The following is a 15163-nucleotide window of genomic DNA, read 5'->3' as shown; positions in this document are numbered from 1 at the left end:
AGCCATTTAGTATCCATATAAATATCAAATCACTTAAGTTCTTTGATTTCAGTTTCTTTCTCAATAAAATGAATGAATTAGACTAGATGACTTCTAAGGTCCCTTCCTGCTCTAAATTCTATGATCCTCTCAACTTGAGTTTTTCTTAGGGGTAGGGCTCACTCTAGTTTATTAGTAGTAGTTAGTAGTAGTAGTAGTAAGTAGTAGTAGTAAGCAGCAGCAGCAGCAGCAGCAGCAGCAGTAGTAGTAGTAGTAGTAGCAGTAGCAGTAGTCATCATTGTAGTAGTAGTAGTAGTAGTAGTAGTAGTAGTAGTAGTAGTAGTAGTAGTAGTAGTAATAGTAGTTTGCCCTATTCCTAAGAAAATTCACTGGAAATTCATTATTTAATTCATTAATTCACTGGTACCATTTAGGAAAAGTACTTAGAAGAAGGAAAAAAACCAATTTACATTTGAGAGAGCTTTAACCAGATTCCCACTTCCATCCATGGCACACAGGAAGTCCTTATAAAATCTCATCTTCACTTTGCTGTCTCTAATCATGAGGACCCCTATTCCCTTGAATGTAAACTCCACATTTTGTTTGACAGAAATGGATCTGGATAAAAACAGCAATGTTTCCTTTACACATCCTTCCACCACATCCCTGTTAAAAGGACCCTCCAGGGATATCATGACGAAGTTAAGCTGAACAACTGGGATATCACCTAGTAGGGGAAAAAATAAATGGGAGAGAAATTAGAATATACATCATATCGGTTCTTAAACTGTCTAATCTGTGCTTAATATTTCAAACTGTCTTATAAATAGTTTGTTACAGTAAGATTCCTAAGTATTATATACATAAAAAAATTAAATACAAGCATTCTGATATCTGTAACTTAGTAGAGAATATTTCTTTATATCTTTGTATCCCAAGCACCTAGAACAGTGGAAAGGGGGCAAAAAGAGTACAGCATTTTATTTTAAGAAGTATTCATTCAACCAACCTTTCTGGAGAGCAATTTGGAATTAAGCCCAAAAGGCAACAAAAATGTGCATACCCTTTGATCCAGCAATACCTAAAGAGATCATGAAAATGGGTAAAAACATCAGCTGTACAAAAATATTCATAGCAGCTGTTAGTGGTGACAAAGAATTGGAAATTGAGTGAATGTCCATCAATTGGGGAATGGCTTAATAAACTGTGGTATATGTATGTGATGGAACACTATTGTTCAATTAGAAACCAGGAGGGATGGGAATTCAGGGAAGTCTGGAAGGATTTGCATGAATTGATGCTGAGCAAGATGAGCAGAACCAGAAAGACACTGTACACCCTAACAGCAACATGGGAGTGATGATCAACCTTAATAGACTTATTCGTACCAACAGAGTAACAATCAGGGACAATTTTGGGTTATCTCCAATGGAGAATGCCATCTGTATCCCCAGAGAAAGAACTGTGGAGTTTGATCAAAGACCAAGGACTATTACCTTTAATTTTATGTAATTCTGCTATATCTCATACTTCATATTTTTTCCTTGAGGATATTATTTCTCTCTCATCACATTCAACTTAGATCAATGAGCACAGTGAATAGAGCACCAGCCCTGGAGCCAGGAGTACCCAAATTCAAAATGGACCTCAGACACTTAATAATTACTTAGCTGTGTAGCCTTGGGCAAGCCACTTAACCCCATTGCCTTGCAAAAAAAACCTTAAAAAAAAAAAAGAGTCCTCAACTTAGATCAATGCATACTATGGAAACAGTGTAAAGACTAGCAGTCTGCCTTTTGTGGGCAGTGGGGGGAGGGAAGCAAGATTAGGGGGAAAGTTGTAAAATTCAAAATAAATAAAATCTTTTGGAAAAAAAAAAGAAATACTCATTAGGAAATTCAGGAACCAGCATCTTTTCTTGATTTCGTGTGTGTATATATCTATTAGTGTGTGTATGTGCAAGCTTTCTTAGTTATCTGCAAAGCATTGACCTCTTCCATTTCTTAATCCTGAGTCATATTTTTCAATACTAGGGAAGAGAGCAAAATAGCCATTCTGGAAAGCAATCTGGATCTATGAATCAGAAGTTACTCAACAATGCATATCCTCTGACCCAGGAATACAATTACTACTAGCTTCTCCCCAACAAGATTAAAAAAGGAAAACAAGACACATATAAACAAAAATACTTATAAAAGCACTTTTGTAGTAGCTCTAAGGGGATACCTATCAAGTGGAGTCTTATTAAAAAAATAATTGTTTAGGAAAATAGTAGAATACTATTATGTTCTTTATGATTTTGGAAAAACCTGGGAACACTTGTATTAATTGGTGCTGTGTGAAATAAGTCTAACAAGAATAATTTGTATAATAACAAAAACATAAAGTATATCTTCAAAAGACTTAAGAACTCTGATCAATGCAATTGATCTTCCACAATTCCAAAAGATCAGTAATGAAGCATGCTACCAAACTCTTGACAGACAGTTGGTAGACAAAGTTTCAGGAATATGCTACATTTGACTATGCATATTTATTTCAAAGACTTTGTTTTTCTTTTTCTTTCTTTAATTGGGATGTGAAGAGTTGAAGGGAGAGAAAACTGATTTTTATTAATTGAAAAAAAAATTAAGCCTCTTAGTCAAAGTAAGCAATACAATTCAGATTAGAGTTCTATCCATTGAAAATTATCCAACTCTGACAGTAGATACAATAGAGAAGAATTCATCCCTGAAGAGGGATAAATTTTTGCCTTTTTCCTTTCAATTCTTATAGAGGACAGTGGAGAAAAGTTGATTTTTCTACATGTACACATTAGTAACGATATCTTACAGTAGGGCAACTCACCCAACAGAAAACATTGAACCCAGTATAGAGGATCTAACAAGTTTAAGTATGTCCAATAAAAGAGTGGAAGAGAACAGATCCAGGGAGTCCATCAAAGCTACCTTCAGCAAATATGTTTCAATATCCAGGGAGAACAGTTACAGTTTCAGAGTTGTTGCTTTGGCCACATGTGTTACTAATATGTGTATGAGTATGCCCACTCTTATTAGTGATATTTTATGTATTTAAGAAAATAAAAGCATACCTCATATTGGTAAATATACTGGTGGGGGACCATAAAAATTAATTTTAGAAGTATGGCCCTACTGCTACAAAATTGAAGGCTACATTAGGGAGGTGGAACAGAGATGAAGGAACTGAGGTCTGGAAAGGTCAATCAATCATAAAGCCAAGTTGTTATTAAGGACACACTATGTGTTGGTTGTTGGGGATACAAAGGCAAAGAATGAATCAATACCTATTTTTCAGGGCTTACTTGCCAATAGGAAAACAAATGGTAAATACAGAAGTATATCCATACTAAATATCAAGAAAATAAATTCAAGGTAGTGAAATACAACATAGGGAGAATGGACTCAAGCAACTGTAAGAGTAAAGAAAGGCACCTTAATGTAGTAGGAACATCTATGTCTTAAAAGAAGAATTTGATTCAGTGAGCCAGAGATGAGGAAAGAGATTAATTACTCCAGGTATAGGGAAGAACCAAAGTCAAAGAGATGGGAGATGGAGTTGTGTGTAAGGAAGAACAAAGAGAAGGCTAATTTGATTTCATCAAACAGTACAAGAAGGGGATAATTACAATGAAACTGAAAAATTATGTTGGTGCCTGTTTAACGCTAAATAAAAGAATTTATATTTTCTCCAAGGGTAACACTAACATGTCAGATCTGTGCTTTAGCAAAATCATTTGGTACTTATATGACGAATTACCTGGAGTGGGAAGAGATCTGAAGCATAGAAACTAATTGGGGGGCTATTGTTGTCATGTCTGAGAGAAATGATGAAGGATCCAGCTAACATTGTGGCTATAAGCTACCATTTTCCTACCCCCCCCAAGTCTGACCATATCTCCCAATATTCAATAAACACCAGTTTTACCCTTTCTCCCTAAGAATCAAATATAAAATCTCCTTTTTGGCATTTTTACTCCTACCTTAGCCTTACACCTTACTACTACTGACAAACTTTCACCATGTAGTCTTCCAGAGGCATTGCCCTCTCTTTGTTGTTCCTGGAACAAGTCTCCCTATTTCTGATATTTTCATGACTGTCCCCCATGCGAAATGCTCTCCCTCATCATCTCTCTACTTCTTGATTATCCTCCATCATTTCAAGTTTTGGCCAAGACTCTCCTCCTTTGAGAAGCATATCCTATTTCCCTTATCACTAGTGTTTTTACTTTGTTAATGATCTCCAACTTACCCTAAAGCTGGTTTATAAATGTGTGACATGCTTTGTCCCCCTCCTTCAGATGGAGTGTTCTTTGAAAGCAGGAATTGTTTTTAACTTTCTTTGTAGCACTACAGCTTAGTGGCTCATAATAAATGTTTCATCAATACTAGAACAGGAAAGCTTGAAAAGAGGAATGGGCTTTTCAGGGCAAGATAAGCTCCATTTTAGACATGAAGAATGAGAGATATTTAGGAATTATTGACTTTGAAATATCTATGAAGCAGTTAATGATGTGGGACTGATCCAGGAAGAGAAGTGACTTTTCCACAAACACAGAAGTAGAAGTACCAAGATTCAAATTCAGGTTCTCTGACTGTATTTGCCTCCAATCACCAAATAGAATGTTTGGAAAGGATGACTGAGAAAACTTGAAACAATAGAAAGATAAACTAGAAGCTACAAATTCCAAAAGTACACTATAATCTGGAGGAAACCAAGTGTACCAAGTATGTTAACACTACTGAATTCTTACAGGAGAGAAAACCACTAACAATGATTTTCCAACCATCAAAGTAGTGCAGAGGCAATCATGTCCCCAAGCAGTTGCTTTAACTTACTTGAAATCTAAACCCTTTGGAATGGTATACCCAGTTAGCAGAATGAATTCCTTCTAGGAAAAGGAATGTGATGGGGCTACTGGGTACTATATACCCTCATCAGTCCCATTGCTCTAGTGAGGAGAGGATTGGGAATAGGCAATCTTCAATATTAATATTTAAATGTGAGGTCAGATTCATGAATATCATTAATTTCTCAAAAGACCCCAAATCCTTGGCACACCCAACAAGATAAAGGTCAGAAGACATATGACATTTGGCATGATAATTTCCTGATGCATTTATTCTGTAAGATTTTATTATTATAGTTAATTGTGGCCATCTTTTCACCTAACAAACTAAGTTAGAGTGATTAACTACCATATCTTCCCTAAAAATTTCTATCTCCCCTGTATACATTTTGTGCTCTATACCCAAAAGATGAAAAGTTTGCTGATTAAAGGAATGTGATCCACTTCTCAGACTGGCCAATGTGTACAATGATCAATGTTGGAAGGGATGTGGGAAATCTGGAACACTAATACATTGTTGGTGAAGTTGTGAACTCATCCAGCCTTTCTGGAGAGCAATTTGGAATTACACCCAAAGGGCAACAAAAATGTGTATACCCTTTGATCCAGTAATACCCTGAAGAGATCATGAAAAAGCATAAAAACATCACTTGTACAAAAATATTCATAGCAGCCCTGTTTGTGGTGGCAAAGAATTAGAAAGTGAATGAATGTCCATCAATTGAGGAATGACTGAACAAATTGTGGTATATGTACATTATACTATTGTTCTATTAGAACCCAGGAGGGATGGGAATTCAGGGAAGCCTGGAAGGCTTTGCATGAACTGATCCTGAGAGAGATGAGCAAAACCAGCAATGTGGGATTGATGTTCAATCTTAATGAACTTGCTCACTCTATCAATGCAACAATCAGGCAGGGTATCTGCAATGGAAAATATCATCTGTATCCAGAGAAAGAATTGTGGAGTTTGAACAAAGACCAAAGACTATTGCCTTTAATTTTTTAAAAAAGTTATCTTATTATATAACTTTGCTGTCTCTCATATTTTATTTTTTTCCTTAAGGATATTATTTCTCTGTCATCACATTCAACTTAGATCAATGTATACCATGGAAACAATGTAAAGACTAACAGACTGCCTTCTGCGGGGGGGGGGGGGGGAGCAAGATTGGGGGGGGGAATTGTAAAATTCAAAATAAATAAATCAAAAAAAGGAATGTGATGGTAATTACAATCAATAAGTTGGAGTCAAATAAGGCAGATGTTCACCACATTTTGCCTTTTCATATTTTTCCCTGTGTCTGTGTCCAGTAAAGTTGGCTTAATTAAACGTAATAAACATTTACCAGGAGTAAATACTTTGTTTTGTTTGAGTCCATGCATCTGGACAAACTTCTCAGCCAGCACAAACACAGGCCTCTGAAGTAGAATAAATTTATTGTTTCCCACTTCAAGCCTTTGCCTTACGAAGGTGAAGGTTCCAAATCCTGGAATCTGGACCCCCTGGAATAATAAGGGAGAACAAATGAGATGAGTTGAGAGAATGGCCTGAAAAAAAAACCAATCATCAAGTTAGTCTGGACCAGAAAGAATGCAGGTCATGAAAAATAGAAATTACACAATTACACACTTTAAGAACTGGAAGAAACCTTAATCTAATCTAATCTCATTTTCTAAAGAGGTACAGAAGTTAGTAACAAGTTAGTTTAAACTTGGGGGTCAGGGGCAGCTAGGTGGCACAGTGGATAAAGCGCCCTGGAGTCAGGAGTACCTGGGTTCAAATCTGGTCTCAGACATTTTAATAATTACCTAGCTGTGTGGCCTTAGGCAAGCCACTTAACTCCATTTGCCTTGCAAAAACCTAAAAAAAAAACTTGGGGGTCTCTAACATCCCCCTCCAGCTCTAATAGCTTATTATTCGAAAAAAGAATTTTAATATACCTTAGAATCCAAAGAACAGTGTTGTGATTTCTCAATTCACTAGCATTCTTGATCATTGAATACATAATTGCCATGACATCATAAAATAGGTGCAAAGAAGTGAAAAAATATGTTGGTATGCCATTTTTTCCCAAACTATCTGTAGGGTTGCTATAGTCCTAGAGAAGTGTGCATCATTTGTTATTCCTCTCATTCACAAATTTGAAGAGAAGCTAAGGGTTCAACAGACTTTATGTTCCTTACAACTATTTCCAGACCCTCCACAAGTTGTCATTTTTAGCAACTTCCCTGCCTATAAGACCTCTCTATACATTGTTCTAGTCTGTCTTTCACAGAAACTCATCTCTTCCCAGAATTCTTCTCAGTCTTGTCCATCATCTCCAGTACATCTTCTCTCTGGCCCTGCCTCTCTCTATTCTGGAGGAGTCAAGACTACTTCTTGATGCTCATTAATCTCTTCCTGATCCTCCCTGTGCCAGAATCACTCAGCAACTTCTCCTCATTTTAGGTTTATTCCATTTAGTCTAACATATCCAAATCCTAGCTGTCATCATTCACCAGCCTCTGAAGCCCAGGCTCCTAGAAAGAATCAACACATGAGTCCTCCCCTTCTTTACCTCCAAACTCCTTGTCTTCTGTCTTCTGATCCTAATACTATTGAAACTTCATGTTTACTAATGAAGATGCATGATATCTTGGAAAGAACTTTTAATACAGAGTGTCAAAGGACCTCAATCTAAACTTTCTGGATTGCAAAACTCAGTGGCCTTTTCTCAGTCCCATTTCTAAGCTCCCTCTGAGGTTTTTGACATGGTCAGCAATTCATTTCTGAATACTTTCTCTTTCTTTAGCTTCCATACATCCAAACAATGATCTTTTCCTCTTTGTCCTCCTAGCAATCTAAACACCAATTATTCTTGGTGTTGTATGTTGGGTGTTCATCAGTTTCACTTTCCTTAAGCATGTGTCCCCCCAAGTCTTGTTCTATGCTCTCTTCACTACATTATCTCCCATTTTCTCATGACTCCCCTTGAGTTCCATTGTCATAATGTATCATCAATACATAGATGACTCCCAAATCTGGATACCTGGAGGGGTAATTTTTCTCCTGAGTTCCAATCCCATATCACAAAACAGTTGGTGGACATCTCACTAAGATAGTCCATCAGTATCTTAAGATCAGCATTCCAAAAAGGAATCAATTATCCCCCTCAAGGGGATCCCCCCCAAATGCTTTTTCTCCCCCTCCAAATTTCCCTATCTCTATTGAGAGCACAACTATTCTTTTACTACCCAAGTTCATAACCCTAGACTTCTTTCAGCCCATCTTCATGCCATCTTCCTCTTCTTTGACCTGGTTCTTCAACACCACCACCACTACCACCTTTGATTATTTCCTATTCACCTTTTAAAATCTAATTCAAATTCTCCCTATTCCATGAAGCTTTCCCTGATTCACCTAGTAATGATTTTTCACCTAGACCTCTGTCCTTCACCTCTGTATTGCATTCATCATGTTATATGTTACATATTCAAGTTACCACTGTTAATGTCTTATTCACCCATTCACCTAGAAGGTAAGTATTAAGTTTTATCTAAATATCTTCAGCACCTGACACAATAAATTCAATAAGTACCATGTATTATAGTATTCATTGAATGAGCAGATTATCACAAGAAAGAATTTGAATGGTTAGACAACGTTGACTGGACAACATTTTGGGAGATGACACCAAGGAAGTAGCAGTAACCAAAGGATGCCAAAGTCTTCCTCCATTCTCTCATTTGATCCTCACAACAACCATATGAGTTGGGTGGTAGTTTTTTGCTTTGTTTTGTTTTTTATTATCATCCCCATTTTCAATTGAGGAAACAGACAGACAGAAGTTGAGTGACTTGACCAGAGTCATACAACTACTAAATATCTAACATCAAATTTAATGCAGATATTTCTGCCTCAAAGCCTAGCACTCAAAACACTGAGCTACCCACAGCTTCTCTGTTTGTTATTTCATTGTTAGGCTTAGTAATTTTCTTCCTTCTTCAGAATACATACACACACACACACACACACATCATTGTTAATATCAAATTCAAATCCTGTAATGACAAAGAACCAAAGAATAAATACTATTTGAATTTTAAAGTCACAGGTCTGAAACTATGTGTTCCTAGAATCTATTATCCTGCCTTTATCCCAAACCATATACTTTTTAGGTACTTTATCCATATGAATTGTGAAGCTAAGTGGCTCAGTAGATAGCAGTGTGAGACCTGAAGTCTGGAAGACTAGTCTTCCTGAGTTCAAATCTGGTCTCAGGCGCTAACTGTGTGACCCTGGGGAGGTCACTTAACCCTGTTTCTTCTTCTATAAAATGAAATGGAGAAGGAAATGGCAAATAACTCTAGTCTTTGTCAAGAAAACTCCAAATGGGGTCACAGAGAGACAGATACAATTGAACAATAACAAACAACAACCAATGTAAACCCAGTCTACCCACAGTTTATGATCTTTTTTACTACATCAAGTTGCTATTTGTAAGTTAACACAATGATGTTGAAAATGTTAAGCCTACCTTGCGTAAGGTTAGCTGCCGTTCCACAAATTCTGACACATTTGCCCAAATATTAGATACTTCTGAAATATGAAGAAAAATATAAAATAACATCTGTTAGTTTCTTTTCCTTATTAAATGTCCTCATGGGCTAAAATGCAAAAATCAAATTAAAGGTAACAAACTCCCTATTCATAGGAAGCAGCAAAGTGATTTGGTAGAAAGAAGTGGTTCTTCTGAAGTTAAAGAACCCCAATTCATGGCTCCCTGTGATACTTAGCACTAGTGTGATCTTGAACAAATTCACTTTTCTTCCCTAAACTTTAGTCTTCAATATGTAAAATAAGGTTATAGGTTTAGAAAACCTTTGTCCTCTTCCAGATCTAAGCTTCAAGTCTTACAAAGAAACTTGAACTATGTTGTAAAATCTTCAGGAAATGAGGAATTCCATAATTAATTATCAAAAAGGGAGTGAATCACAACTCTGATACCTGTTAAGTGATCGTGGACCAATCATTTAATTTTGCTGACCTTTACCTTGCCTTAGTCCTTTGGGGCACTCTTTTTTAGTGCTGTGAATCTTTCATCCATGGTATCTAATGAAACATCATCAGATATGACTCCATTAAAGGGCCCCAGTCCATGTACCCTACATTTGGAGTCTCCAAACTCATGAGCTTCCAAAGGTACAGAGGGTGCCCCAAGCATCCCACCATTTCACAGTCTGGGTTCCAGGGCCAATGCAGCAACAATGTTCAAGGAACAAGGAGTAACTTTTGGAAGTGACCTTTGTGATCTTAGTTCAGTAGTAACTCAAGATAAGGACTATTTAGCTTTGGATATAAACTTGGTATAACCAACATGATGTAGGAACTGAATTAAATTTTGAGTATTTATCCCATAATTGATGTGGTTAAAGGGAAAATATGTCCTTAAGATGTTAGGAGTGAAAAAATTCTTGTAATTTTTTATTCCATATCTTTGAATTAAATATCAATTAGTAAAAGCTGATTTGAATGGTTAGATGAAATGAGGGTAGTAATAATAATAATAATTCATCCTTAACACAAGTTGGGGGGGAGGGCTCAAGTCACCAGTAGGTGGTAGAGAAGAGATACCCAAGTCCTTTGGTTAGCCTTCCCCATTCCTTCACAAAATTTTGTCTAATTGTAGAATCTTGGCTCTAGAAAAGATAGAGTAGAATTTGATACACTATTCTCTTGTAGTAGCTCAAATAGGTGCCCAGCTCTCCCACTTTTAGGACAAAAAATTATTCAAAAGCAACACTAAATTAAATGATCAAAAAATATCCAAAGAAATTTCAGTAAATCCATTCATCCAGTCCATAAGTATACAAAAATATAGTCAGAAGATGTAGGTGTTCTATAAGGAATCTTCCCAGAGAAGCTAGTACAGGCACAGGTAAAATAGAAAACCACCCAAAACTCTGCTTGGGAAAGCCCCAGGAGTAATAAAGCACCTTGATTGAGGAAGTCTCAAAATGGACAACATCTAGCTCCCTAAACAGGGGTGTTCCAGAGAATTCAGAAACCAGCTAGTTGCCTAAGACCAAGATTTCTCAGAATCTTGATCAAGGAGGCCCCAAAGGGAGCAGAAGAAACCTCAGTCCCTTCAAAGATTTCATACTCTGTTGGAAAAGACAATATATAAATAACAATATACATACAAGATATATACTGTATATATGGGATATATTTGATTCTACAGGTAATAGGGAAGGTCAAAGGAATTTATTGAGGGAATTTATGGGGTATCTGAACAGAATTGCACCTTAGGAAAATGTAGTTATGTTGAGAATGTATTGGAGGTGGGAGAGACTTGAGGTAGAGGAGCCAAAGAGATGATAGTCCAGACATGAGGTGATGAAGGTTGGTGCTTAGAGAGTGGAGAGAAGAGGATGTAGCTGAGAGATGTTGGGAACAGAATCAATAAGACTTGGCAACAAAATGATATGAAGGTTAAGTAAGAGTGAGGAATTGAGGATGGTGTTGAAGTTGTGATCCTGGGTAACTAGGAGGATGGTGGTGCCCTCACTAGGCTTAGAAAATGGAGTAGAGGACAGCTTGAGGGTGAAAGATTATGGGTCTTCTTTTGGACATGGCAAATTTGAGCTACTTGTGGCACATCCAGTTAAAGATATCCAAAAGACAATTGGTGATGTCAAGTTAAAACTCAGGAGAGATACTAAGATTGGATAGATAAATCTGGGAATAATCAGCAGAAATATAAGCATTGAAGGAGGAGAAATCATAACAAATGAAGAAATGAAGAAAATTATTATTAAAGACTTTTGTCTGGTAATATGTTTCCAAATGACAATTTAAATGAAATTCATAAATAACTGCAAAATTATAAAATACTCAGATTAAAAGATATTTAAATGACTAGAGAGAAAAATGACTGAGCATGAAAAAAAATCCAAAGAAAGGAAATTATCAATACTAGATTTGCAAGTGAATTCTATTAGAAATTCAGAGAATAGGGGCAGCTAGGTGGTGCAGTGGATAGAGCACTGGCCCTGAAGTCAGGAGGACCTGAGTTCAAATTTGATCTCAGACACTTAATAATTATCTAGCTGTGTGACCTTGGGCAAGTCACTTAACCCTGTTGCCTTGCAAAAAAAAAAACAAACCAAAAAAAAGGAAATTCAGAGAACAATTCCAATATTTAAAAAACTGTAGTAGAAGAGAAGGTTCCCTCCCAAAAGTCTTTTATGATAAAGATATTGTCTCGATAGTTAAACCAGAAAGAAAACTGTATATTTATAATATCACTATAAGAAGTAATCATTGTTTCTTCTTTATGTTTCTTCTTTTTTTGTCTTACTATAGCTATCATTTCCTAATGCTACCTTAAATAATAGAGTTGATAATGTACATTCTTTCTTTCCCCAACCCTACTGTGTATACCTTCTAGTTTATTTCTGCTACATATTCTGCTGACTCTTGGTTTTGGAAAGTTACTATTTGCCATATAAGGAGAGGTCCATTCATTACAATAGTTTTAATGTTCTTAACATCAATGGGTATTTTCTCAAAAACTTTTGTGCAAAAAAGTACTTTTAATCAGTGTCAGGAGAAATAACACACTTCATTCAGCTAAAACAGTGAAAAAGGACTTGACCATTCTAATTAGCATCTTGGTTACTTTTTTTGTAGGATCAACCTAAAAAGGTATTCCCCCCAAAAAAATCAACCTTGTGCTTTGCTTCATAAAACTTTTAATTAGTAAAATTATAGAAGAGAATAACAAATCAGTTCTTCTAGACCATAATTTGCTTTTTTTCCCCACTGGAAATGGGGAAAGAATTCTCTAGAAAACAATGCAACATCTGCAAGGAGATTTCTATTTAGAGCCATTATATAAAGAATCGTTCTATATAACCATAGTACATTGTGTTTAAAGGAATGATTTTCAGCACTGGAGTTCTAAGGTCCCCAGAGATTATTGCCATATCGCTAAATTTTCCAAAAAATATCAATTTCTCTTAATTTTAAAAAGAAATCAGGGTGGCTGGGTGGCTAAAGCACCGGCCTTGGAGTCAGGAGTACCTGGGTTCAAATCCGGTCTCAGACACTTAATAATTACCTAGCTGTGTGGCCTTGGGCAAGCCACTTAACCCCATTTGCCTTGCAAAAACCTAAAAAAAAAGAAATTTAAAATATGCTGCTTGGCACTGAGAAGATAAAAATTGACTATCATTTTCTTATTGATTCTATTTACAAGTAATTAATTTTGTCCTGTAACTACTTAAGTCAAGGTACTTTATCCATGAACTTAGTTCAGAATTCAACTGGTCTGTAATGGGTTAAGTTGAGAAACCCAGCTCCCCTGCCTCAAGGAATTTAACTGACCTTGGAGAATGTGTGAGAAAGCAAAGGAGTCTGAGCCTAATATCTTTATTCCACACCAAGCTACCTCTCAAGGATGTCTGATTAGCTGCCCAAAAGTCTGGACCACTATCTCTTACCTGGACTAAAGACAATGAGCACTTCTTGGTCCCGAGAAAGAAGGGGGGAGAAGGTATCATTGATAAGCCTGTAATACCAAATTTCCAACCTATCATGTTGTTCCCTGCATTCTGCTATGTATTTAGTCATGTTACCCTTAATTCCTGTTCAGTTCTTTGTTCTGTACTCCCCAAAATCCTATATAATGGGGAACTGTCCTCTTGTTTGGTTGTCTTTGATATCAATGGAGGTAACCCATTGACCTATTTATTGATATGTAGAATGCCCATGTTAATAAATGTGATCTTGTTGATTTGCTGTCCAAAAGTCTGGATTACTATCTCTCACCCGCACTCAGTTTGCCCTTTTGCTAACATCTCAATCATGACAAGTGGTGCTAGTGGTTCAATAGGGAGATAACTTTCCTTCCCAAATCCTTATCAGAAACTTCCCCTATTATCCTGGATCCAGTTGGAACAGATTTTTCACAAATGAAGAATTTCTATTAGAAACTCTAGACTAGAGGTAGATTGCCTTTCTCCTTAATCGTATAAGTTTCAGACCTTCTTCAGGCAAAAAAAAAAAAAGGTGAGAGTTGGGTGATTTATGTTCTGAGTGTTTCAATTTGTGCTGGCTGCAGCTTTTGAATTTGGACTTAATTGGCTATGATAAAGCCATAAAAGCCCAAACCATCCTTTGGAGATTGACTTCATGGAGTTGCCGCTCCAATGAAGAACTCTAGAAATAGGCTACAGAGGTAAGGGGAAAGATTTGAGTGTGCACGAGATGGAAAACTGTTTTCTGACCTTAAGATATCAGGAAGCTGCTGGTTTCCAGCCATAAAAAAAATGTAGACATTGAATTCCAGCAGTATCCTTTAACGATTAAAGAATTAAAATTCCTACCTGGGAAGGATCTTTTTATCAGTGTATATCTCGTGAGGAACAAAAAGGGGGTGGGGGAGTGATTTATTGGCTTTATTCCTAGTCAGAGTCCCACAGAAGACAAATGAAAGTGATTCTAAATTTCTGTGTTGGAGACAGTGAGGTAAACCACCAGTGTCATGTAGTCAGTGGCACCAAAGATTGCTTTGAGCAGAGCAGATAAATTGTTAGGGGAATAGCTATTCAAAAGATAAGTAACGGGATGGCTATGTGGTGCAGTGGATAAAGCACCGGCCCTGGAGTCAGGAGTACCTGGGTTCAAATCCCGTCTCAGACACTTAATAATTATCTAGCTGTGTGGCCTTGGGCAAGCCACTTAACCCCATTTGCCTTGCAAAAAAAAAAAAAGATAAGTAACAATAGCCTCCCCAAGAAAGAAATATTAAGGCCACTAGCTCTAACAACTGTTTTTGTTGGCCTGTGTCAGTGTTTCTACAACTTTATCTGTATATGGTCTGTTTATGGCATTTTATTAAGATTGCTTTTAGAAAACTAAACGAATGAAACTCAGAAAGAAAAATCACTCTGTCATATGATTTTTAAAAAATTTCTTTAAGTCTTTAGAACAAGTCTCTTTTTCACTTTACACTCCTGTACTCTGAAGAGCTTTGGGGGTATATACAAAGGTAAAGATATATAAGAGATAAGGGAATTTTTCCTCATCAAACTGTAGAAATTTATGACATCAAAAATTACTTAAATGTCAAATTTATTACTGAAATAAATTATCTGCATTATGCATCCCCAGATTTTAGTTTAAAAGTTTTCATAAATGCTGAAACAGCTTCTTAAAATTTGTTTAAAAAACAATAAGAGGGGCAGCTAGGTGATGCAGTGGATAGAGCACCGGCTCTGAAGTCAGGAGTACCTGAGTTCAAATCCGGTCTCAGACATTTAATAATT

At 36.5% G+C, this 15163-nt stretch overlaps 1 protein-coding gene across 1 annotated transcript in view; it reads right to left on the bottom strand.

Annotated features, from left to right (window-relative positions):
• The window catches only part of CCDC81 (coiled-coil domain containing 81), a 64200-nt gene that overhangs the window by 38811 nt on the left and 10226 nt on the right, over positions 1-15163 (bottom strand). The window contains exons 2-4 of the mRNA XM_074217062.1: positions 9367-9428; positions 6196-6352; positions 450-706 (exon numbers count right to left, since the gene is read on the bottom strand). Of these exons, the coding sequence (XP_074073163.1) occupies positions 450-706; positions 6196-6352; positions 9367-9428 (476 nt within the window). The remainder of the gene's footprint in view (positions 1-449; positions 707-6195; positions 6353-9366; positions 9429-15163) is intronic.

The sequence above is a fragment of the Macrotis lagotis genome, chromosome 1, assembly GCF_037893015.1.
Source record: "Macrotis lagotis isolate mMagLag1 chromosome 1, bilby.v1.9.chrom.fasta, whole genome shotgun sequence".
Lineage (NCBI taxonomy): Eukaryota > Metazoa > Chordata > Mammalia > Peramelemorphia > Peramelidae > Macrotis > Macrotis lagotis.
This window is presented reverse-complemented; position numbering and strand designations above follow the sequence as displayed.